Raw genomic sequence first — 24,616 nt, 5'->3', positions numbered from 1 at the left:
TCAGGTGGCTCACGATCTCCTATAACTCCAGGTCCAGGGGATGACACTTGCTTCTGGCTTCTGTGAGCACATGTGCACACATCCACATAGAGAAAACACATTTTTTTTTAATGAATCTCTAACAAAAAGAAAATGTGGTATGGCCTAAATTTTAGGAGAAAGTGACATTCTTGTTTCCAATGGTGGCCCTGTGAACAACCAACATTTCCATGATCTTTTCAGCACTATGCTTTTGTATTTTTGTGTATGTTACTGATGATTGTCACTGTTTATGGTGGCCCTTAAGGTCCCTATGCACTGAGCTCAGGGGCTGTCTTGTGTTTATTAGTGCCAGCAGGTTAAAGTACAAAATACTCACATCAGGTTTGTTAAGACCCTGAGGCTGCTGCCAGCTGGGCCAGGGCTAATACATCAACAGTATACCATAAGCAAGATGACTTTAACAAGAATACACATAAAACAGGTTAAACGCTGATCAAATGAGGAAGAAGACTATAGGATCCACATATGTGCATAGGCCAGAGGGCAATGCCAAGCATCTTCCTCAGCCTCCCTCCACCCTGTTTTTTGAGAAAGAGTTTCTCACTGAACCTAGAGCTCACTGATGCAGCTTAACGGGCTGGCCCACTAGCTGACAGGATTCTCCCACCTCTGCCTTCGAGTGCTTAGACTGCAGGTGCATGCTGCCATAACCAGCCAAGATGCTCCGCCTGTTCCTTCAACAGTGTACTGACCAGTCGGCTCCCCAGCTTTAAGGCTACTTTGATAGTAACCAGCCGTTCACATTCCCAGGTTTCATTCAAGTTCATAAAACATTAGATGAACTTTCTGAATAAAAATGAAGACAGACACTCTGAACAGGGGCTTCCTCTCACTTCTTTATAAGAAACAGAAAGGTAGAAAAGGACTTGCAATCGCCATTTTAACCAATACTTTAAAAATCAAGATCAAGTTCACTGGACTTCTGGGCCACACCTTCCCTCGACCGCCCTGGCAGCTGTGTCACAGCCCTCTGCATGGTTTTCAGTGTCTTCCTTAAAACATGAGCTATTTGTGAAATGCAGCTAACTACATCACTAAACATGAAAGCCTTCCCTTGCCCAAGAAGCTGACTGTGTCTGTCTTGACAAGCTAACATGCTATTCTGTAACCATGCTGATTTCTACTAGTTTGAGGGGTCTTTACTGAAGCAGGAAGCCCCACATCTGGCTTACCTAGACTTCTGTCACAAGTGTGCTTATAGTATCCACACAGTTTAGACATACATTGTGCATATGTCATTTTCTAAAACGTGCATGTAGCTACCACAAATCCTCCTGCTTGGAGGGCTAACATTACCGCAAACCATGAACTGTCTCCTAGTTCTGTAAAGAACCCTACAGAGTAATAGTTCCAAAAATAGACTAATTTGTTATGACTATCATTGCCATAATGTCCTGGGTTTCAGAAGAAGGGGAAGAGGGTTCATATTTCAAGAGCTGTGGCTTTTCCACAATGTTTAAAAGGTTCACAGCAAAAGCTACAGCAGCATCACCACTTCCCTAGAACACAGCAGTCCCGCTTCTCCTGCCCTGTAACGTTAGCCCAGCATGACTTTTTCCTTGTATGAACCTCTGTCAGGACAGCTGTGCTGGCTGCAAACATTTGGTCCTGGATGTTCATCCTGAGATCATGGACAACCAGAAACCACAAGCCTGGAGTGAAGATAGTACTCTGTCTTTGGGGTCAGGATACAGTTTGGCCTGTAGCCCACCACTTTTTATATTGTGGAAGTGAAATAAAAGTAAGAAAAAGATCCAGGTTTAACTGTCTTTGCCTCAGGATTATTCCCTGATCTTTTAAACAGATGTCAAAGAATTTAGATTACAATCCCCAAAGATGCATTTAACTCAGACATCTAATTGAAAACAATATCTGATCCGAGAGCAGGAACTTTTTATTTGAGAGAAATTCAGAAGAGCAGGCTTGCTTGGTGTTCGGCTTCCTCAAGAAACAAAGACAGCCTTCTCAGAAGGCTTCCTTCTACAACCAGTTTCACTCTGTCCCTTTTTGTAAAGGGTGAAAACCAGCTGTGGCATCACTCTACCTCAAGATCAGGGCACCCATCTCCTACCAGAAAGAAAGAAGTCCCAGGAGAGCAATGCCTGTGAGTGTTGAACAACCCTGGTATATTTGCATCACTACACTCTTGAGTATCTCTGCAAAGTTACCCTGTCCACACACACTACCTCTGACAGTCCTTTGAGCACTAATTATGTATCAGTCCCTCCTATAGAAATGCAAACACGGAAGCAGACATGGAAGCAATGGCTCTAAGTTAAACACAAGCAGCCTGGCATGGCAGTGCATGTCTTTAATCCCGGCACCCAGCAGGGAGAGGCAGGTGGATTTCTGTGAGTTCCAGGTCAGCCAGGGATACACAGTGAGACCCTGTATCAAACAGAAAAAAAAACTAAGCACAATGCACTGAAGTATGCAGACAAGGGTTCTGCCCACAGAGAGCAATGGAGCCATAGAATCTTATCTGCAGGGTCAGTAGAGAGGGCCCTGCCCCGTGGAAAGCATCTGCAGGGTGTGACACAAAAGGAAGGATTTAGTGGTAATGAAAGTCACTCCACAGCACTATAAACTAGCACTCTAAAATGAGTAAGATGAAGGAAAGTCAATCAAGGGACAAAGGAGGAGAAGTCCAATCCATACACCTTGCTTCCATGAACCCTCTTGGTCCTGGAAGCCTCACACAACTCAAGCATCTTTTGCACAACAGACAGCTGATTACCATGGCAGCTCCTGCAGTGTGACTTCAGGAAGGCCCCTTTGTTCCCCATTCAATGCCACTGGATGGTCCAGGTATGAAAACATACACTTTTATTCTCCAAAAGACACACTTTACAGGGTTAGTGGAAAGTAAATGGGTTACAATTTTTCCTAAATACCATCATTTCTGACTATCTGAGGGTTATCAGTGACCTCGACTTCAAAAACTCCAACTACACATGGGATTTTTATTTTATTATTTGTCTTTCTTTTTCCCCAGAGATGAGGATCGAACCCAGGACCTTGTGCTTGCTAAGCAAGCGCTCTACCACTGAGTTAAATCCCCAAGCTCAGGGATTTTTATTTTAAACAGCTTTTTTCAGCTAAATAGTCCATTACTGAGCAATTTTAAAAAGAAAGCTAAGAAGGTATTTGTTCTTAGTTTATAAATAAAAATAAAAAGGTTTTTTTATCTATTGATTTCATCTCTTAACACCTTTACAAAATACAGTAATTCCTCAAAGCAAACTCCCTGGTCCTCTGGTTCTTACAATCTTTCTACCCTGCTCCTCTGCAATGTGCCCTGAGCCTCAGATACAGGAGTTGTATTGTAGAAGTATCAGCTGGGATTGGGCTCCACAACTCTGCATTTTGGTTGGCTGTGGTTTTCAGTAATGATTTCTATCTAACGTCAGAAGCTACATTCCAACAAGTGTCTTTTTGGAAGATGTTACATAATAGCATATATTGGCTTGAAGTGAAATAAACATTAGCAATACTTCTATCACAAAATTGGTGCTGAGGAGATGGCTCAGCAGTTAATATTAATAGCACTAGCTGTTCTTCCAGAGGACCTGGATTCAATTCTCAAAACCCACATGACAGCTCACAACTGTGTGTAACTCCAATCCCAGGGGATCCAATGTCCTCTTCTGGCCCATGCAGACTTAAGTCCCATAATACCCATAAAAAAAAATAATTAATGAAAAATTCCACAAGTTGCAAATTCACTTAGTTGCTTTATACTGTGAACTAAACAGTGTTCTAATCTTACTTTAAAATTGGTATCAACCAAGCCAAGCACAGATAGATAAACCATGTATGTTAAATGGACAACTATAGTACAATCTGAAACTTAAAAGTCAACAACTCTGCCCCATTTCTTACACTGCTTGTGCAATCTAATGAACTTCCAAAGACTGGACAGCTTAAATACCAAGAATTAATAGCTCACAATTCTGGATGCTGGAAGTAAAGGAGCAAAGGGCCAGGCCTGTTTTGCATGGTTAGTTTCTGCTGAAGGCTTTTCTAGTCTTGTTACAAGGCCCCCAACTACCAAGACTCCATTTATACCTATCTTCCATAGACTCCAACTCCAACACCAGGGGGAGGTTTTTCTACTCCTCTTTCAGGGTCCCTGAAATGCCAGCTCATGTCAACAACACACATTCATTCAGGACTTCACCCGCTCGGGGCTTCCTCCATTCCCTATAGACAGGAAGCAGTGAAACAAGAAAGTAGCAGAAATCGGGTAGGGTCATCATCAACCTTAGCCAGAGGTTGGAAAAATGCTGTCTCATGAAGTAACTTCAAAATTAGTATGACCTAAATAATGACCCTCTAACAGTGGCCCCTCATTCCACAATGCCCTTGTTCTCTCAGACATGCTAAGGCATGCCTTCTCAACAGTGAACATTTAGAGGGCAGAGCAACTCAAACCAAGTATGGACACAGCACACATCCTTCAACTATTTCCACATTCCATGCTTTCAACTGAAAAAAGTCTGAAATTTAAAATCCTTCAAATGATCATAATGTAAACACAGCACTGGGAAACAGCTACCCCTTCCCCAAGTTTTCTCAGATATCTAAGCTTGGGCACAACTTCTTGCCATATTCTGACAATGGACACAGACTCATCTCTTCCTCTATGTTCTATAAGAAACTCTGTAAATGAGGAGAAAATTCTCTGTGGTGTAGCCACTAGATAAACTATATAGATTTTATGAGAATTTGCCCCAAACTCGTCTCCACATCCACTACTGAGGTCTGTGGCTTTGCTCTAGAATGGCTGAGGTCAGGGTCTAACCTCAGATAAGTAGAGAAATAGAGCAAAAGCCTCCCTAGGGACTGTAAACTGGTGTTTTCAAAAATAACAGGTTCCTTTGCTTCTGGGTCAGAGCAAGGCTTAGCCACATTACAAGTCGCTGTTTTCCTCTTGTGGCAATGTCATTAAGCAAATAAAAAACAATCTATTACGAACACTTCCCAAATTACAGAACACCACTACTAAGAAGAAAACCCTGCACACCTGGTGCTTCTCCGTGAGACACCACACAGTAGTTGGAAGGTGACAGTGGGGCACACAGACATCGTTGGAGTGAACACAGCGACTGTCAACATCCAAATCATACATTATGAGGCCAACTTGAAAAGTTATTTCATCTTATAAAGCAAAGCTCCAATCCATCAATGACTACAACTCTGTCATCTAGATATGTTTGTGCACAAGTCTTTACAGAAACATCAACCACAAGGGTTATAGGGCCAGGAAGCATCTGCAGCCAGCACTGAGTGACCTGTGATTTAAATGACTGAGAACTTTTAAGACTACACGAATATACAGCAGGAATTTATTTTTTTCAGAGACATCATATAGAACCACATGAGAACTTAGAGACCTCAGTGTAAGGCAGGTTCAAACTGGAGCATTAATTTTTTCTTACAGAATACTTCCCTCTTTAACAATTTAAACTGTGGAACTGTCTAAGTGCCGGTGTGTGCTGCTGTGGTATACCTTCATCAACAGCCCCTCCTGGGCTGGTTTTGCAGACTCTGACCTGCCACTTGGTAAAAGCCTTACCTTCTCCCCATGTTCCCTTTTATGCCTTCAAAACCAGCACCACCTGAGAGACACTTACACACCACCAGTTCATCTGCCAGCACAAAGCCCAGCCTTGGCCCAGTCTGGACCAAAGATTCTGTTTGCTGATCCTGAGGGATCAATTCCTGGAAGAACTGACCTCAGCAGTATTGGTCTCTTCTTGATTGCAGCTGAAAAGCAAAGTTTCACTTCAGTGGCTCCTAATTTAAAACATTAGATACCCCAGTAGAGTTTGTAAGGGACTCTCAAACTTCACTCTGAAATGTCACAAACCAGGCCTCCGTTGCCCGCACTGCTCTCGACATTATCTTCTACATTCTCACAGTAGTTCATTAGGCTCTCAACACTCAATGGCTTCTCCAGACCAAAGTTCTTCCACAATCCTCTCACAAATATGGTCAGGTCTGTCACAGCAATAGTCCACTCTCTGGTACCAATTTCTGTCTTCACTGCCATGATAAAACACCATAACCAAAAGCAACTTGGGGATGAAAAGGTTTCTTCTGATTATACAACCACATCACAGTCTATCATTGAAGGAAACCAAGGCAGAAACCTCTAGGCAGGAGCCTCAAGGCAGGAGCTGAAGCAGAATACACAGATGAGTGCTACTTCCTAGCCAGCTCCTCATGGCTCACTCAGCCTGCATTCTTGTATCACCCCGGATCACCAGCCCAAGGGGTAGCACCACCCACAGTGGATTAGACCCAAATACAACCATCAATCAAAAAATGCACTATGGATTTACCCAGGGTACAGTTTGGTGGGAGCATCTTCTCAATTGAGGCTCCCTCTTCTAAAACAACATAAAAACTACCCAAGCACAGCAGGTGTCAGCTGATACACCATAGGGCAACTTCCTTCAGCATTCTTCAGTCAGTAAACGTGCTATTTTCAGGTTCCTGTACAGACTTGGTTAATTCCCCACACCTGAGATTACCAAATGAAAAGTCTAGGGCTATAAAACCACCAATTTAATATACTCTTATAACCAAAGGCCTCAAGATAATGTGACTACAGCAGAGTCAGGCAAAGAGCCCAAGGGTCCAACACTTGAATAGTTAAAGTATGACAATAGTGAGAATAATCTCCACTCTTAGGAAGCTTGACAAGTCTGTGAAGTCAGGAAGAAAACATGGGTGGTGACCTAATGCTATAAAAACCCATTTATATACATAAACCTAAGATCCTTGACACTTTCCCATAACATTCTGGATGTGTTTTTTTTTAATTTTGTTTTAATTCTCAAGCAGAAAATATTCAATCACCTGTAACTATGAAGCACTTTTGTAGAAAATGAATGAGGAAGAATCAGAAAGAAGTCTAATGATGTGACAGTGCCATAATGAAGGCATATGCACTTGAAAATCAGTCACCACAGAGAACAAATACAAGAAGCCTGGTCTTTCCAGACTTACACTAAGAACCCCAGGCTGGCCACGGCTTCAAGCTGACAACTACTAGAAATGAAGCCTTAGGAACTGGCTGAGTGCGTTATTAACATTTTTTAACACAGCACTGTGACGTGCTTTCTGAGAAGGTAGCAAATCTCCCTGATGCCTGCGGAGGTGCTGAGCCACTACTGAGTCACAGAAGGGAGACCTGGGATCCATACTTGAGAGAGTAAGGCACACTCCACTCAGTTCTAGGATAGCCCCTTCAGAGTCTAACAAGATCAGCTGACTCACTGTCTCCCTCTCCTCCTTTCCTCAGTCTGCACACCCTAGACAGGGCAGGAAAGGGGAGGTGTCCCCATTGTTCCCTGGCTATCACAACGGTCTTATTACTATATACTTTGCCGTTTTCACACTTCCCCACCTATCTTAGCAATAAGCATGTATCACAAAAACAATAGAACATTGCAATACTTTATATTTTAAACAGTCAGCTAAAGTTCTACACACATTCCATTTGTTAATTACTCTTTCTTGGGCCAGTCAAAGCTTCTGCTAGAATGCATCCCATACTGACCTTAGGATGGCAGGTTTCCTTAAACTTGAAAATTAAAAGCCAAATGTTCTGAAATCATGAGAAATGATTTCTAATTTTCTTTGTAGTAAGAGTTTTGCTTTCTTTGTTCTATACTGCCCATATTTTCCAGAATAAGCATATTGTTTTAGAACTATACACCCTGGCATTTCTTTTGGAGAAGTGCTTTTGATCCACATGTATACTCTACTTTTGGCACATCTTGGAATACTTCCCAAAGTTTGCTTCATGTTGTGGACACTAGAGATCCAGCCAGCACTCTACCACCCTTGCCATCTTAACAAAATAAACCAGCTCCTCTCTAATTCTCAATATATTCAGAAGAAGCACATGTTAGATATCTGAGTATAAAAAAGCATGGACTGCCCACACTACTCTATAGGAAATGTGAGTTGGACCACCCACCCTATTCTATTATAAACCTGGAGTAAGCTCAGCAAGTAAGCAGCAAGCAGAGAGACAACAGGTGTTTCCCAGTCCAAATGCCCCAGAGTTTGACACCCTTCTACCTACAATGGCTTCCTAAGAGTATAAAGCATTACCCTAACAATCAAACACCATTTCCCCAATTTCTCCAAATCTCTATTTGCAAGCATCTTCTATAAGCTAGTGCACTTTAGCATGGGGTCAGTGAACTGATGCCATGTGGTATTATGTTCCCAAAAATATTGTGCAGGCTAATAAACTTATCTGGGGCCAGAGAACAGGATGGCCACAATATTAAACATGAGGATAGGCAGTGGTAGCACATGCCTTTAATCCTAGCATTCCAGAGACAGAAATACCTCTGGATCTCTGAGTTCAAGGCCACATTAGAAACAGCCAGGCTCGGTGACACATGCCTTTAGTCCCAGAAATCCAGCCTTTAATCCCAGCGAGTGATGGCAGAAAGTAGAAAGATATATAAGGTGTGAAGACCAGAAACTAGAAGCATTTAGCTGGTTAAGCTTTTAGGCTTTGAGCAGCACAGTTCAGCTGAGACCCATTTGGATGAGGACTCAGAAGCTTCCAATCTGAGGAAACAAGACCAGCTGAGGAACTGGCGAGATGAGATAGCTGTGGCTTGTTCTGTCTCTCTGATCTTCCAGCATTCACCCCAATACCTGGCTCCAGGTTTGTTTTTATTAATAAGACCTGTTAAGATTCCTGCTACAATGCCAACATCCCAAAAAGTCATGAAAACTGAAAATGCCGCTTTCCAGTTCCTCCCAGACTAAACTTAGGAGACCACTTCCTTCGCCATGTCCCACACTCACTAAGGACCATCACTGAACATGTCTGGAAACAAGAGCATGTTTAAAGAGTTGCTCACCTGAAGCTCACGGTATCTGGCTTGAAAGGACACAGCATCCTGCTCCTTTTCCTTCAGGAAGTCTTTCTCCAGGACACTGTGCTTCTCCATCAGCGAGTCCACATCCTACAAGGAACCCAAACACAAGCTTGCAATGTTCCATGGCATAAAATACTTCTTCAGTAAACACAGAAAATATTGGTCAGGGAAGAAAATTAGGAAAAAAATGCTTAAAGTCTAAGAATTACATATTTAGGAAATTACCAAAGTTAACTAATTTCTAGGCCAATATCAAATACTGACATAACATTAAAATTCATAAATGTATAAGAGTGGGGCTGGGGAGGTGGCATAGAGGGTAAAGTGCTGTCTGCACAAGCATGAAGGACCTGAGTGTAGACCCCCACACCCAAGTGTGTCCACAGACATCTGCAACTCCAGAACAGAGAGAGAGAGACTAGGGTATCCATGGAGTCTACTGGCCAGCCACCTTAGTGGAAATGGTGAGCTCCAGGTCAGGAGACACACGGTGTAGAGTGATGGATGAAGGCTTCCTGAGCTGACTTCTAGCCTCTACAGAACACATGGGCATGTCCTACATGCATACAACCATGTATAGGCACCCACTGCAAACACACAACAAGGAGTAAATAAGAACAAGAGTATCTCAATGAGTACAATGAATAAAACCCAATCTCTGAAAGTACTTTTGATGAATTGGCTAAGACAGATAGACAGACAGACTTATGGGCGGACAAATGGACGGAAACAGATAGAATGAAGGATGTAGAGAGAAGACAGATAGCTGACAAATGATAAATGATATAAGATAGGTAGATGGATAGACAGACAGATGGGAGGACAGAAGGAGCTGAGAGCATATACCAGTCCCTTCCCAGAACATCTGTGTTCAAACACCCCAGGAGTACCTAACTTCCCACAGGGATAAGGTAACACAGCAAAACTAAAATCCACACACCAAGTATAACACTGCCTACAGAAACGTAAGCCTTAGAGGAGCAAGAAATAACAAAAAGCCCCTGAGAAATCTGTGCATGCCTTAGAACCGCATTCAACCTCCTTTCAGTTCATATGGGTCCCTGCTGACAACAAAGTCTTAGGATGCTCAAGAACCTTATAAAAAACAACAGGATATTTTCATATAACCGATACACATCCTACCATATACACTAAGATCTTCAGCTACTTTGGAGGTCTATAAACATACACCCCATAGTACATAGAAGATGTGTCCCTGATGTATGGTTGGTTGAATCAGATGCTGAACACATGGATGTGCCAACCACGGACTAGAGACTTTTGTTCAAGGTTTATTTAATTTTTTATTTATGTATGTGTTTGCCTGCATGTATGTATGTGCACTACATGCATACAGGAAACCCTTGGAGGCCAGAAGAGGGCATGGAACTGGAGTTATAGACAGTGTGCTGCGATGTGGGTGCTGAAAACCAAACTGGGGTCTATTTGCAAGAACAGTAGGGTTCTTAATCACTGAGCCATCCATCTCTCTAGCCCATGACTAGAAGCTTCTAATAAAGTGCCTCCACTTACTACCTGATGTGACTGACCTCAACATCCACCCCAGGGAAGACAATACATTCTTTGGTGAAATTTTAATCTACTTTAGGTTGAATCTGATATCAAATTGCTAGCACATACAATTTTATATTCCCAGGCAGATGTACACACACCTTTTTAATTCTCTGTTTTTCCTCTTCAGATGCTTTCAGTTTAGTCTCCAGACTTGATATTTTTTGCTGTAGCTGTGAGTGGGACACATCGGCTCCAGGACCCTCAGGGTCATCCTCCAGTGCAAGCGCTCCATGGGTTGTCTCATCCGTTAAGCCAAGTGGAAAAAGTGGTATATTCAGATGTGTGTGTGCTGACTGCTGAATCTAAACCATGTGTTAACAGACAGAGAAAAGTTAGACCATCCTTTTAAGGAAATGTTCAAAGGGTATTGTAAACCACATTTAGAATTAAGTTGTAGTGAAAGCAATGAAATTATCTCTCCTCTAAGTGAATCAACAGAAGACTTCAGACTATTACAAGAGCCTGACCTATGAAGCGTAAAGAAAAGTCCTCATATCTACAGTATTCACTACTGCATTACTGCTAACACATTAAAACACTTAAAACCTTTATGTACAAAAATGCAGTTGAGCATAGACACATCAGAAACATGCCCATTCTGAAATGTATACACAGACCTAGGATTCAGTTAGAATTAATTGCAACTCAGAATTTCATATTTATTAATGATGCTAACTTATCAACTTCTAGTAAAGTTAACAGATTACTTAATATTGCAGTGGACATTTTAAAACTGAGTTTTGGAACCCTGCCTCCAGTACCCAGCATGATGTCTAGCTTTGCAAATATCTAAATGAATACACTATGATGATGCTATCTTTGGAGGCTTTTACCCTAAAACTGAAATAAATGCTCTTGTACCTAAAAAAACACATTAATACTCCAAGAAAAGAAAAGCTATTCTAATAATTATTTCCCTTTTTGAAGTTTAACTTTGAATTTAAGTTCAAAATGCAAAAACCATTATTCCTTTTTGTTACTATTCTCTAAGTCCAAGATAGCATATGCAAAGGTAAGTCCATTTTAATAACTATGCACAGATGTTTACCACAGTAAAGCATCAACTTTGGTGGCAGAAATGCTGCCAACTAAGTACAGGCAGGCTGGATGTTCTTCCGATGCAGTTTCACACACAGTTAAATTGTAAAGTAGGCAAAAAGTCAGCTATGGAGCCCAGATCTGTCTCTGCAGCCTGCCAGCAATGTTTTTTGTTTGTTTGTTTGTTTGTTTGTTTGTTTAGATGTATTTATGTATTATGTCGGCAGTGTTCTGTCTGCAATGTATGCTTGCAGGCCAGAAGAGGGCATGAGATCTCATTACACATGGTTGTGAGCCACCATGTGGTTGCTGGGAATTGAACCCAGGTCCTCTGGAAGAACAGCTGGTGCTTTTAACCTCTAAGCCATCTCTTCAGCCCATCAGAAATGTTCTTGTAGGGAATTTGCTCCTCTGTGCCTCAGTTTCTCACTTTTCAACAGGAGAATCGATGGTACATTTCTTTCTTTTAAGACTTAATTTTACCTGGGGGAGTAGGAGTGTTTGTGTGTGGATGTCTGCATGTGTTTGAAGTGACATCCCCTGGAGCTGCTTGATTTGAGTGTTGAACCAAACTCAGGTCCTCTGCGAGAGCACTATGTACTCTCAACCACTGAACCCTCTTGCCCGCCCCTGTAGGACTTACCATGGTGGCCAAAAGACTGCCTTGAGGAAGGAGTTGACACTCAGCACTGAGGTACTCCTCAGGAATTTACACAGAAAGCTCTGGGCTCTGTACTAGGCTTTAAGCTCAGTGGATGTTTATGGAACAAGTCCTGCCAGCTAGCTTGCTTTTTTGAATCCAGTGTCCTCTGGGTCCCCTAAATGGAGCCACGGGCCTGAGTACTCAATTTTAATAAATGAGACACTCAAAGCAAACTTTTGAAACCAAGGTACTTAAGTCTTTTGCAATCATATCACAAAACAGTATTATATAGCAATTTTTAAAATTCTAAGTCTTGACTTCAACATTGGAATATCCTATCCATTTACTACAGAAATAACTCTTTTGGAAAATTCTATTTTAAAAAGAAGTAAGGACATGAATTAAGTCAAGATGCAGTTTCTATAAGCAAGCTTCCTTCTGACTGCACTCACCTGAGCTTTGGGGATGGTCTGACTCACACGGCCACTGTCTGCACGCGTATCATCTGGTGCTGAAATGATGGCATCTGGAGGGAGGCGGCCAGAGGATGGCGATGAGTGGTCATGGTCCAGAATGAGCTCCGGAGAAGCTGGTGAGAGATGCACTCCGGATACTGAAGACAGAAGCACAAGCGGGATGTTAGAGACCAAACAGAGATGAGTAGGCCGGTAGGAAAGGGTGCAGGAGTTAGAGTTAGGTGCAGTGGAGTTGAGAAATCCAGACTTTATAGCTAAGGTCTAAAATCCAAAGGAGTGTTTCTGAATTACACATGATGTCTCCACTTAAGTCACAGACAAACATGTTTTAACGTCTTTAACACACATACTAGCCTAGCCTAGCCCACTGGAAATGTTCATTTCCCAGCAGAGAAAATATTCAACCTACAACATGGCACATCCACTCACTAACTCAGGAGAGTTGACTGAACTTTTTTAAAGGGGCACTGGCCTGGTGTGGCCAGGAGTGCTGTGAATGTGGAAGGTGTGGGGAGACACTGTCACACACTAGTGACCCTAGCTCCAATCCAGCAGAGCTCAAGAGCTGAACATTCACTATGGAAAATGCAGACGAGGGAGGAAGGACTGCTGTAAAAACCTGAAGTTCCTCTTTTGTAATGATTTTTAAAAGTTTTCATGTTAAAGTCAATTTTCACTTACTGGATTGTTTCCACAAAAGTAATGTTGGAAACACTTTTGCTATTATAATAAACCACTGTTACACTATGATTAAGGTTCTCATTAGAAGGTTATGGAAGCAGCTGATTGACAGGTACAAAAAAAAGGACAAAAATACAAATGAGGAAAAAGCAGATATTTTATGTCATTTTATTTTTAAATGCTTCCAAAATTCAAATAAATGCTTTGAAATTTAAGGATTCATCTTCAGCAGTCAACTCACTCACACACCCAAGGGCCTAACTGCAATGACCTTTATTCCACATTGGCATCAGTAGCTCTGTCCTCAGGTCCTACCACAAACTGAAGGTGGTTCACAATTGCTTGTTGCCCTGAAGAAAGACACATAGAAGGCAGTGAGCACTAACGAGCTAAATGCACAGATTTCTGATTGCTATTTTAAGGAACTCTTAATTATGTAAAATTTTATTGTATTTAATAATGTTGTGGCTTTGTAAGAGTATGTTACACACTGGATAAGAGGGTGGAGAAGATATAAATATAGTAACCACACATGAAATTCTCAAAAGAAAATAAATGCTTAAAAAGGAAATCATTTAGCTGCAGAATTAACTTCTTTCTAAACTTAAATCAGTGTGCACAGGTGTGTGTGTCTCTGTGCATGAGTGTGTGTGTGTGTGTGTGTGTGTGTGTGTGTGTGTGTGTGTGTGTCTAGCTGCACAAAGAAGCATTTTAATTTTTCAACTCAAACACAAAACAGAAGAACTTTCATCAAGGCTGAACTTGCCATATATTTTTAAGAATTTTCCCCAAATTTTCCCTACATATGGCTGAAGAGAATTCTCTAAAAATGTTACAACATTCCAACTTCTCATTCTGAATTTTAACTGGTAATGTTATTATGAACTCTGAAAAGCATGAACAAAAGTACTGCCTGGCATCACAGTGTCACACTAAGCACAGAACAATGGTGAGTAGCCTGTCCTCCTGTCCTTCCACATCTTCTGTAAAGCAGACAAAAATACAAAGCAAGCTTGAAAGCGTTTAGCACACTGTGGCTGTCATCTCAGACATTAAAAGTCCTAGACACGATGTGTTTGTTCACAGACAGACTCTAAGCAGTGCCACCCTTGTGCTATCTGTCAACTTCACACAAGCTGGAGTCATCTGGGAAGACATAACAGAGAAAATGCCCCACCAGGGTGGCCTATGGGCAAGCCTGTGGGCAAGCTGGTGGGCAGGGTTGTGGGCAAGCCTGTGGGACACTTTCTTGTTTGTAGTCCTCTGTGACAGAAGAAGGCAGGCTGAGTGAGCCATGGAAAACAGCACTCCTCCATGGCCTCTGCATCATCTCCTGCCTCCAGGTTCCTGCCCCGACTTCCCTCAGTGGTGGACTGTGGTGAGGATTTATGAGCTAAAATAAGCCCCTTGCCCCCTCCAATTGCTTTTGGTCATGGTGTTTTATCAAGACAGCCCTAATGCTGGAGTATTTCACCATCCCTGTCATTCACATCGACAAGATGTCATGTAGTCCTAAGGGAAATTCTTCAAACACTGAATATCCAAGTGTGTCAATGGAAAGGAAGAAAAGAGAGGGGATGGTAGGTAGAAAAGCTGAAGGGTGGGGAAAGGGAGAAAGTGAAAAAAAAAAGCAAGAGGCGAGAAGAGGTTACAGAAAAAAAGCGAGGAGGAGAGAGGGGGGCCTGACAGGCACCACCACCCCCACCTTCTGCTTCATAACCACACTTGCTCAGCAGATTGCAGCCCATCTCCACCTTCCTCACTCCCATCCTGGCCAGCTATTACTTAAGGTGCTACTGGCCCTTTGAACACTCATTCCACTCTCTTGACTTCAAGTACACACACTTCCACTTCCTTCAACCACTTTCAAGCTCATTATTAAACCTCCTATGACCCACAAAGCAATGAAAACCAAATTCCCATATGGAGAATCAAGTGTTCCCTGGCCCTCTCACACCAGTCACTCACCTGATTACCACAAGGATCCATATAGATGTCCCACAGGCATATCAGTCAGCTATCACATCACACAGCCCAGATCAGCCTCATGGTTTACTCCCCATTAACTTGAACACTGGATCTGCCAAGCCAGTGTTACCTCATCCAGTCACACTGCACTGCTAGCGCCTACAGTTCTGCCACACTGTCCAGTGCCTCTATGACATCACAGTGCCACTGCCCAAACACAAGCCAACCTAGGAAGTCCAACCTGGCTTCCAATGTGAACACCAGGCACTTATGACAAATTACACAAACCCTTCAGAGTCACGGTTTCCTCTTACAAAAGTGGAAAATGACATGAACCTCAAACTTACATTTGAATGCTTAAATAAGCTGACAGAGATACAGCACTTAGTTTAGCAGAGGCGCAGGGTATACGAGGAAACACAGAAGCAAATGGACACCAGAATGGTGTATTCTTTCCACACACAGAAGACCAGCTTTCCCATGATCATCCCACCTGTCCCATTATCCACTTAATCACAATGTAATTCTAATGCTTTCAACTAAGAATATTATTGAACATCTAAGAAATAAATGGCCTTAAAAACATTACTTACAGAATCTGTAATCTACACAAAGCAATAATTAGGGATGTAGATATGTATACATATACATGTATATTCTAGGAACTTAAAAAAAACTAATTCTTTATAGATCAAACTAAATAAATGGAAAAGAAAAATTAGAGTAGGAAAAGAGAACTGAGAAGGATAATACGGGTATTAAAAAAGATTCATAAAATAATTGGTCTAAATTTTTAAATTCTGGGTTCAAAAGCAGAGCTAAAAATAATAGCAGCCAATCCAATAAATGGACAAAATACAAAAATACACAGTTAAATAGCAACAATCACAGCCTTTAAATAGGAAATTTCCCTTATTTTATCTTTAGACTTCTAAATAATTTTAAATTTTTATCAAAATGGCAAGTGCTTAAAGAAACACAGTTTACAAAGGTAATTACAAAGTTAAAGCAGGTCTCAAGGGATATACCTATTCCTGTGGGAATTAAGCCATCAGGCAATAACCCTGCGACAAGCATGACAGTCACAAGGCTTTTCCCCCCAAGAGCCAAACCTGCATAATCCCAACACTCTGAAACAAAAATGAAAGAAAGAGTCACCTGAATGACCACATACACAGTAACAACAAAAATTGAACGTATTTTCAAAAGGCAGTAAAAATAAAAGCTTTTAGACAAACGAGTCTCTGTAAAAGTAGAAGTTGTAATTAAATGTTAGTGAACAAAATCTCAAAGCATATTAAGGAAACAGAACCCAGCAAACAAGCACCATTTTATTCAGGGAGTAAAATGCTGATTCACTATTTGAAAATCCCCTAACACTAAGTACACTAAAGATGAAGATATGATAGCATCCAACACTCTGAAAATGCCTTTGCTAAAACTGAATGCACTTCAGCAACCATCTCCTCTCAATAAATCTTCTCAAAAAAGACTGCCCATTATCTCCATGTCCTTTAACCAAGGGAAGACACAAATTAAATAGTTAAACCAAAGAGCTCAGATGACAGCATGCAACAGAAAAAAAGAGGGAAGCCATCTTGGTTCCCTACCCTGGATCTCAGACCATAATTTATTCCATAAAGCAGCAAGAAAAACTCAAAAAAAAATGCATTTTTTTTATTTATATGAAAAAGTGGTTTAAAAAAATACCAGGAGTGTTCAAAAGTGGCCTACAGGCAACATGCAGCCCAACACAAACCATGAACTTATTTTAAACGCTGAGGGCTTTTTGCATATATAGATATGCAAATATATGCATTATGCATGTATGCATTTTTTAACTAGATGACAACATCCTGTTCCAGCGTGAAAAGTCTGTATACCCCATGAGAACAATAACAAAGGAACTACTGTTTTTTAGTACAAGATAAAAAAAAAAAAAAAAAAACAACAACAACTTCATAAATTTAGTAAGCAATGTGAGGAAAACAGTCACAAAAGATACAAAAGGGAAGCTTTAGGACAAGGCAAAGGAAGCCCTAGAGCGATAAAGACCTCAGCACCATCCAGCTGCCATCCTTCCTTGGTTACCTTATAGGCTTACTGTGATCCTTGTGAAGTATCAACAGGCTTTTCAATGAGGCGAAATAAACGGACAATACGTGCCACATGAAGTAGCCACTGGGATGACAGTCTCTCTCTTCCTCACTGAAATGCAGTGCCCTAGTGTGCTGCCAGCCTCATGGAAAACTCCTGTGGGAAGTTACAGTGAAATACAGCAAAACCTGAGTCAATGAAGACACTGTGAAGCAGATCAGAACACCCTGAAAGTGACTCATCTGGGGAAAACAACCACAGAAGAGAAATGGCGTATTAAGTCACTGAGGTCATAAAGACGGGATTTTCAGCCTTTTGGAAAGAGGTAAGACGCAGAACAAACTCCTCATAAAATCAAAGATTTAGGGCCTGAGAGATGGCTCAGCAGTTAAGAGTGCTTGCTGATCTTCCAGAGGACCCAACTTCAATTCCCAGTACCCATAATGTGGCTCATAACCATCTCTAGCTCCAGAGAATGCAATGCCCTCTTCTGGCATATGGAGGCACATGCACACATATGTGCATACACACACAAAGTAAAAAAACTTAAAAAAAAAATCTTTAAAAGATCAAAGAGTGAAGTATTTTAAAAAACAAGATCACACAAAAATTAGACTAAAACAGGGCTGAGGTCATCAAGTAATGTACAAGAAAAATGTCCTAATGCCAGCTATTAAAAAAAAAAACCAGAATGATTACAGAATATACAAAACCTTTTTTGCTTATCAAAAATTGTTTATTACCTTTAAAGTGCAGCAATTGCCAATTTAGAAAAAGATATATGCAAATGCCCACAATATGAAGAGAACTTAAAACTGACAAAAACTTTGAAAGAGTCTAAAATTATAGACTAAGCAATTGAGATGAGAAAAATAACAGAAGACAAAATTCAGAGTTATTAAGGGGCCAAGACTCTAGTAGGAGGAAGAAACAGAAGCTAATGGGCCCCGTGGGCAGACAGGTGGAAATTCTGTGGGAAGACAGAAGGTAAATGCTTGAGTCTCTTCTCAGCATCAGCTTTAGGGACTTCTGAACTTTGTTATCAATTCACATACTCAACATAATATATATTATATAAATTATATATATATATACACACACATATGTGTATGTGTGTACATACAAATAGTTAGCCAGAAATAGGGGGACTGAATCCTAAGACAGACTGCAAAATGCAGAAAGTGAACTGCCCATACTACAAATGACGGTCTAGTCTCCTCTCTGTCACTGTGATAAATCCCATAACCAAAGCGGTCTGGGGAGGGAGGCTCTGCAGGCTTACAGGTCACAGTCCACACATGATGCCAAGGCAGGACCTCAGGACAAGAGCCTCAAGCAGGACTAAAGCAGACACGTGGAGGAAAGCTGCTTACTGACTTTGCTCCCTGAGCTGCTCAGCCTAAAGCCACCTGCCCAGAGAGGGTACAACCCATACCGGCTGACTCCTAGTCTATCCATCAGTAATCAAGACAACGCTCACAGGCATCCCCACAGGCTGGTCTGATGAGAGAATTTCTCAACTGACATTCACTCTTTCCAAGGGTTTCAAGTTGACACCTAAAGTAATTGGGGCAACACCCTAATCTTACTGTAAGGGGGGGGCACTAATGTACTTTACTTTGGGACATAGTACTGTCACTATATGTCTTCAGTGTAATAAAGTCACAGTAAATGAATACTGAGGCAGAAAAGCAAAGGGTGGAGAGAGGGCTCAGCAAGTAAAGGAACCCCCTCCAAGCCTGACAAGCTGAGTTTAATGGTACAAGGCGAGAACCAACTCTCAAGTTGTCCTCTGACCTCCACATGCCCTGTTGTATATACAGAAATGAGCACACATAATAATAAATAAATAAATGTAAAAAGTAAAAGGGTCAAGGAAAAACGCTAAAAGACAATTCTTCAAGAGGAAGGGGAAGGAGCAATGGAGTGAGGGAAGCCAGGGAGGTGGAGAGAATCAGGGTGTAGAGTGTTAACTGTAACTCAGTTGAGCAAAATTTCACAGGAAAATCAGGAACAAGCAGCAGGGAAGAGCATCCTCCCGACTGACCTGTGCACAGGGAGACTGCGGCATGGGCATGGGGAGTTCCATAGACAAAGACACTGACTAGGTTTTGACCAAAGAAAAGTGTGAGGGGAAGTTACACTTGCAGAGATGGAGAATATTCCAGAAGAGGAGAACACCAGAAGAGGAAAAAAGATGCAGGAAGACGCTGGGAATGTGCTGTGGACCTAACTGCACATTTCTGAGCCACTGGAAACAGCATGCTTGACACTGAGCACACTCAGGCACATGGTACCGTCACACAGAAGGACACAAATGTATACTGAACCCTGCGTAAAACAAACCTGGAGACAAAGAACCTGGGGTGTAGGTGTTACGGGGCAGCAGATGAGATGCTCTATGGATGGGAACTTGATTAACAGAGATGGAACTGGGGCTGAGGCTAGAAACAGAAAAGCAACTGACACTACCATCTGGGTCCATGTCTGCTAAACGTAGAGAGCTGAGTAACCGAAAGCAGACATGACTTAAACAATGCGACACCAAGGACTGATTGCCCTCAGGAAAGAAAACAACACTATCAAGCTACTGACCACAGAAAGTCCATGTGGTGTGTAAAATTCTAAAGGACTCACTTACTACCAAGAAGAGACGGTTTTGGCTCAGTCATGTAAAAATATATTTCAACAATGGCTTTTTCAGGTTGAAAATATTGATTAACTATAGTATCAGTTTGCATGGACTCTCATAGAAATGTTACTATTACTTACCAAATAAGAGAGCCATCACTGTGAGTCACAGGCTTGTGAAATACAGCTTTAAGTAGCTTAGGGGATATAGTGATATTTTATTTGTATTGAAATGTGATTTTATTTGTATGTCAATAAAGTTGCCTTGAGGTCAGAGCAAGCCAGAGCAGAAGCCGAGCAGTAGTGGGGCACGCCCTTAATCCCAGCAATTGGGAGGCAGAGCTAGGCAGATCTCTGTGTGTTCAAGGACACAGCCAGCATAGCAGACACACGCCTTTAATTTCAATACCAACCATAGAAGACCTGGAGGTCTGTACAAACAGGCAGTGACGAGGAGGTCATGTGGCTGGGTTACAACCAATGAGGGAGGAGAACAGAAAGTCTTTAAATAGACAGGACGCACAGAAGTAGCTCTCTTGCGGAGAGGAGGAACCGCAGAAGCAGTGAAGGGTAAGGTTTTCTGCTTTGGCTCTGACCTCGTGGGTGGTTTTTAACTCTGCAACTGGCTCTGTGTTTCTTATTTAACAAGCAGGATACATCTACAATTTTCTTTTCAGAATAAAGATAACTTCGCCCATACCCAGCAGGAAGCAATTTTAAGAATTCGACGCCCACATTCCCAAAGGGGTGGTGTGGGGTGGGTGGTTTTTTGGTCTTTTTATGGGTATTGGGTCTGGGATAGTTTTCATTGTTTAGGAGGGTTGGTTACAAGTTGTTGTTAAGGGTTAGGTAAAGGGCTAGGCAAAAGGTGCTTGTTAAAAAAAAAAAAAAAAAAAAAAAAGACAATTACTAGTTTTAAATATTTTACATTCAATTGGATTGTTTTATATTGTATACAAATTATTATTATTGAGATTGAGATTGTTAGAATATACCATATACATATTTCTAATCTTGTTCAAGATATTGTATTTATACCATTCATTTAACAATGTAATTGTAATTTGCTAATCCTTGAATGTTAGTATTACCAACTATTAGGATATATAGAAATGAAAATTAGTGGTTAGACATTGCAATTGAACTTGTAGTCATATTAGGTGTGTTGTCAAGATCAAACAGATATATTTTAGATAGACAGGTCATCTTCAAACCCTTCAGAGATCTACAGAATATGGCATTTAAAATGTTTTAATAACTTAAGAATTTTTCTTTTTTGCTATGACTATGAGACATGATGGCTCCTGGCAGTACCAATCTACTTCAGAGAAAATATGGGCATTGAAGAAACTGCATATGGAACTAACTTTCATTGTTGCAAAAGTCAGCCACTGGACAACAAAGTATCCTTGAATCAACTGCTGACAAACAGGACAGACAGGACATGAAACCAAGGACTACCAATTCTTGCCAAAACAAGTGTGGTTGTGGCTTTAACAAAAGGCATCTTCTGAAGCCAGGACAATATGGCACCATCCCTGAAGTGAATGACCTTTGCAATCTGTAAAAGGTACCATGTCCTTTTCTTTGAAGGCAGCTGAACAGGGACTGGGCCAATGGCTTCTGATGTGCAATGGAACAGCAGATGAAACAGTTATTCTTGAGGAATAACTAAGCTCACCTCTCTCAATAGTAGAATGGCGTTTAATAGAGAGATGTGGAGAAGAACAGGATGCCAAGATGAAGCCACATATACACAGCCAAGAAAAATGGACAGCTGAATTGAAAAGACATCAATAATTTCCAGAATTTAAAATCCTGAATCATGACATGACACTAATGGAATTCAGGTGTTTCTGGTACATGGACTGCTCTCACCAAATGTGAGGTCAAACTGTTGACCTTGTATACATCTTAGTTCACAAAAGAGTCTGTCAGAAACGCTAAGCCTGTAGGCTGAAGATGATGCCCCAACACTGTGGAGAAACCTCAGGTGACTGTCCAGGTAGCTGGCTGTTTCTGTCAACTCACATTTTTTTTTGAAGCTGCTTGCATGTACTTCTTGTTTTTATTTTTTATTAGGTAGTATTATTTCCTTCTTGGGTCTCTGAGGGAGTTGAAGATCAGTTAGTTATAGTTATAATTATCTTTGTTAAGGATTTCAGAAAAACTCACTAAGAGCTGTAAGTGTATAAATTTGAAAGACAGTTCCGTTAGCTATATAAGTTAGGATAAAAAGTGAATCAGGTACATTCTGGACTTACCAAAATAGGATAGATAATGGAATTATTTTCTCTGAATTTGTCAATTACAAATGGACTAGACATTGTTTAGGTATTTATTGTTTGTATATATGGTATATATAGTTATTGTACTTTTGTATATAGTTTTTCTTATATTAGTTATAACTTTTTCCTTTTTTTCTTTTTATTAAAATAGAAAAGGGGAAATATAGTGATATTTTATTTGTATTGAAATGTGATTTTATTTGTATGTCAATAAAGTTGCCTTGAGGTCAGAGCAAGCCAGAGCAGAAGCCGAGCAGTAGTGGGGCACGCCCTTAATCCCAGCAATTGGGAGGCAGAGCTAGGCAGATCTCTGTGTGTTCAAGGACACAGCCAGCATAGCAGACACACGCCTTTAATTTCAATACCAACCATAGAAGACCTGGAGGTCTGTACAAACAGGCAGTGACGAGGAGGTCATGTGGCTGGGTTACAACCAATGAGGGAGGAGAACAGAAAGTCTTTAAATAGACAGGACGCACAGAAGTAGCTCTCTTGCGGAGAGGAGGAACCGCAGAAGCAGTGAAGGGTAAGGTTTTCTGCTTTGGCTCTGACCTCGTGGGTGGTTTTTAACTCTGCAACTGGCTCTGTGTTTCTTATTTAACAAGCAGGATACATCTACAAGGGGAACTGACATGTATCTCTGAAAGTGAATTTCCAGTAAATCTTAGTGGATAAGTAAAACATAATTATAAAATTAAAATTCTAAAACAAAAAGCTGAAATTTCTTTAGTGATACACATAAGAGGTGTACATGGACCTTTAAAATGTAAATTCACATATAAATTTCAACCCACACAGAAAGGCTTACAGCACAGGCTGTGCTACACATGTTGTTACTATGAAAACATCTTAACTAGCATTTTGAACAGGCAAAACAATGAACAGCTTTTTAAAGTGAATTTCGCCAGTTAAATTTCTGTACTTTAAAACTCCTCACTTTCAAAATATACCCTTCTGTGATAACAAAAATTAACTTGCCCCAAGATTGAGAAGTCTACTGCAACTTGTCATCAAACTGAGTAAGGCCAAGATCACAGTATACCCTCAGCCATGCTCAGGTGACCCAGGTTATGTGCAGTGAATCTAGAGGGAGCAGGGAAAGGAAAAGAACTTTATCGAAAAGAGCAATTCACACCAGAGTGCCACCCTCACTACAGAAAACAGCTGTGTTCACCACAAGTGATTCATACCACAGTGCTGCCCTCACTACAGGAGACAGCTGTGTTCATCACAGGTGAGTCACACCACAGTGCCACCCTTACCACAGAAGACAGGAGCTGTGTTCACCACAAGTGATTCACACCACAATGTCACCCTCACTACAGAAGACAGCTGTGTTCACCACAAGTGAGTCACACCACAGTGCCACCCTTACTACAGAAGACAAGAGCTGTGTTCTCCAAAAGTGACTCACACCACAGTGTCGCCCTCACTACAGAAAACAGCTGTGTTCACAAGTGATTCACACCACAGAGTCACCCTCACTACAGAAAACAGCTGTGTTCACCACAAGGGATTCACACCACAGTGTCCTCCTTATTAGAACAGGACAGTAAATGCACATGATGCAATCGCTTTGAACAGAGGACTGCTATTATTTAGTTTCACAAAGATGAAAAGTTCTTAAACACAACTAAGAGATGTGAACTTACAGTCTGCAGGGTTTGAGGATATAGAGTTCTAGAATCATTCGCTCATATGGGTTTCTATGGAGTCCAGGGGATGTTCCCCAGCTGTGACCTGCACTCTGACACACAATGGCTTGGCAAGAGACTCAGCCCCAGACTCTGATCAGCAAAATTCTCACTTTGCTTTCCACAGCAACATTTCTTCACTTTCAACAAAATTAACAGAAGTCAGGCAGCAGCAGACTGATAGAGGGGTTTTATTAATTTTATTTTTCTTTTTGTTGACTTTAAAATTTCTCTTTCCAGTGAACAGAAGGCTAGGTACCCAACTAAAACACTCAAAGAAGGCAACTAAGTCAGCCAAATTGAACATAAAATGGAAATAGTCAAGCAAAAAACTAAACAAAGGAATTAATGAAGAGAGATAAGCATATTTTGCCAAATTCTGTAGACTTTGCTTGATTTTCAGACCCCTGTATGTGCAGAAGAAAAGGGTGGGACCCAGCCACATATTTCCTTCATCCACAGACCTCAAGATGGACATGAGCTGGGAGCAAGGAAGTGAGACCCTGTTCTGCAGCAGCATCACTGTCAGGAGAGTCAAAGGAGAGGAGGAAAGACAGAGAAACAG

General features: G+C 41.2%; 1 protein-coding gene across 4 annotated transcripts in view; it reads right to left on the bottom strand.

The window, feature by feature from the left end:
- Positions 1-24,616, bottom strand: part of Ccdc91 (coiled-coil domain containing 91) — a 187,406-nt gene that overhangs the window by 105,904 nt on the left and 56,886 nt on the right. For 3 of the 4 annotated variants that reach the window (XM_036182394.1, XM_036182395.1, XM_036182393.1), the window contains 3 exons: positions 12,669-12,829; positions 10,634-10,837; positions 8,943-9,047 (listed from right to left, as the gene is read on the bottom strand). In XM_036182394.1, coding sequence (XP_036038287.1) covers positions 8,943-9,047; positions 10,634-10,837; positions 12,669-12,829 — 470 coding nt within the window. Of the gene's footprint in view, positions 1-8,942; positions 9,048-10,633; positions 10,838-12,668; positions 12,830-13,644; positions 13,724-24,616 lie in introns of all 4 variants that reach the window. The other variant, XM_036182396.1, reaches the window with a different exon arrangement.

Source organism: Onychomys torridus, chromosome 3 (assembly GCF_903995425.1).
Source record: "Onychomys torridus chromosome 3, mOncTor1.1, whole genome shotgun sequence".
NCBI lineage: Eukaryota > Metazoa > Chordata > Mammalia > Rodentia > Cricetidae > Onychomys > Onychomys torridus.
Note: the sequence above shows the minus strand (reverse complement) of the source record. Positions and strands in the feature narration are given on the sequence as shown.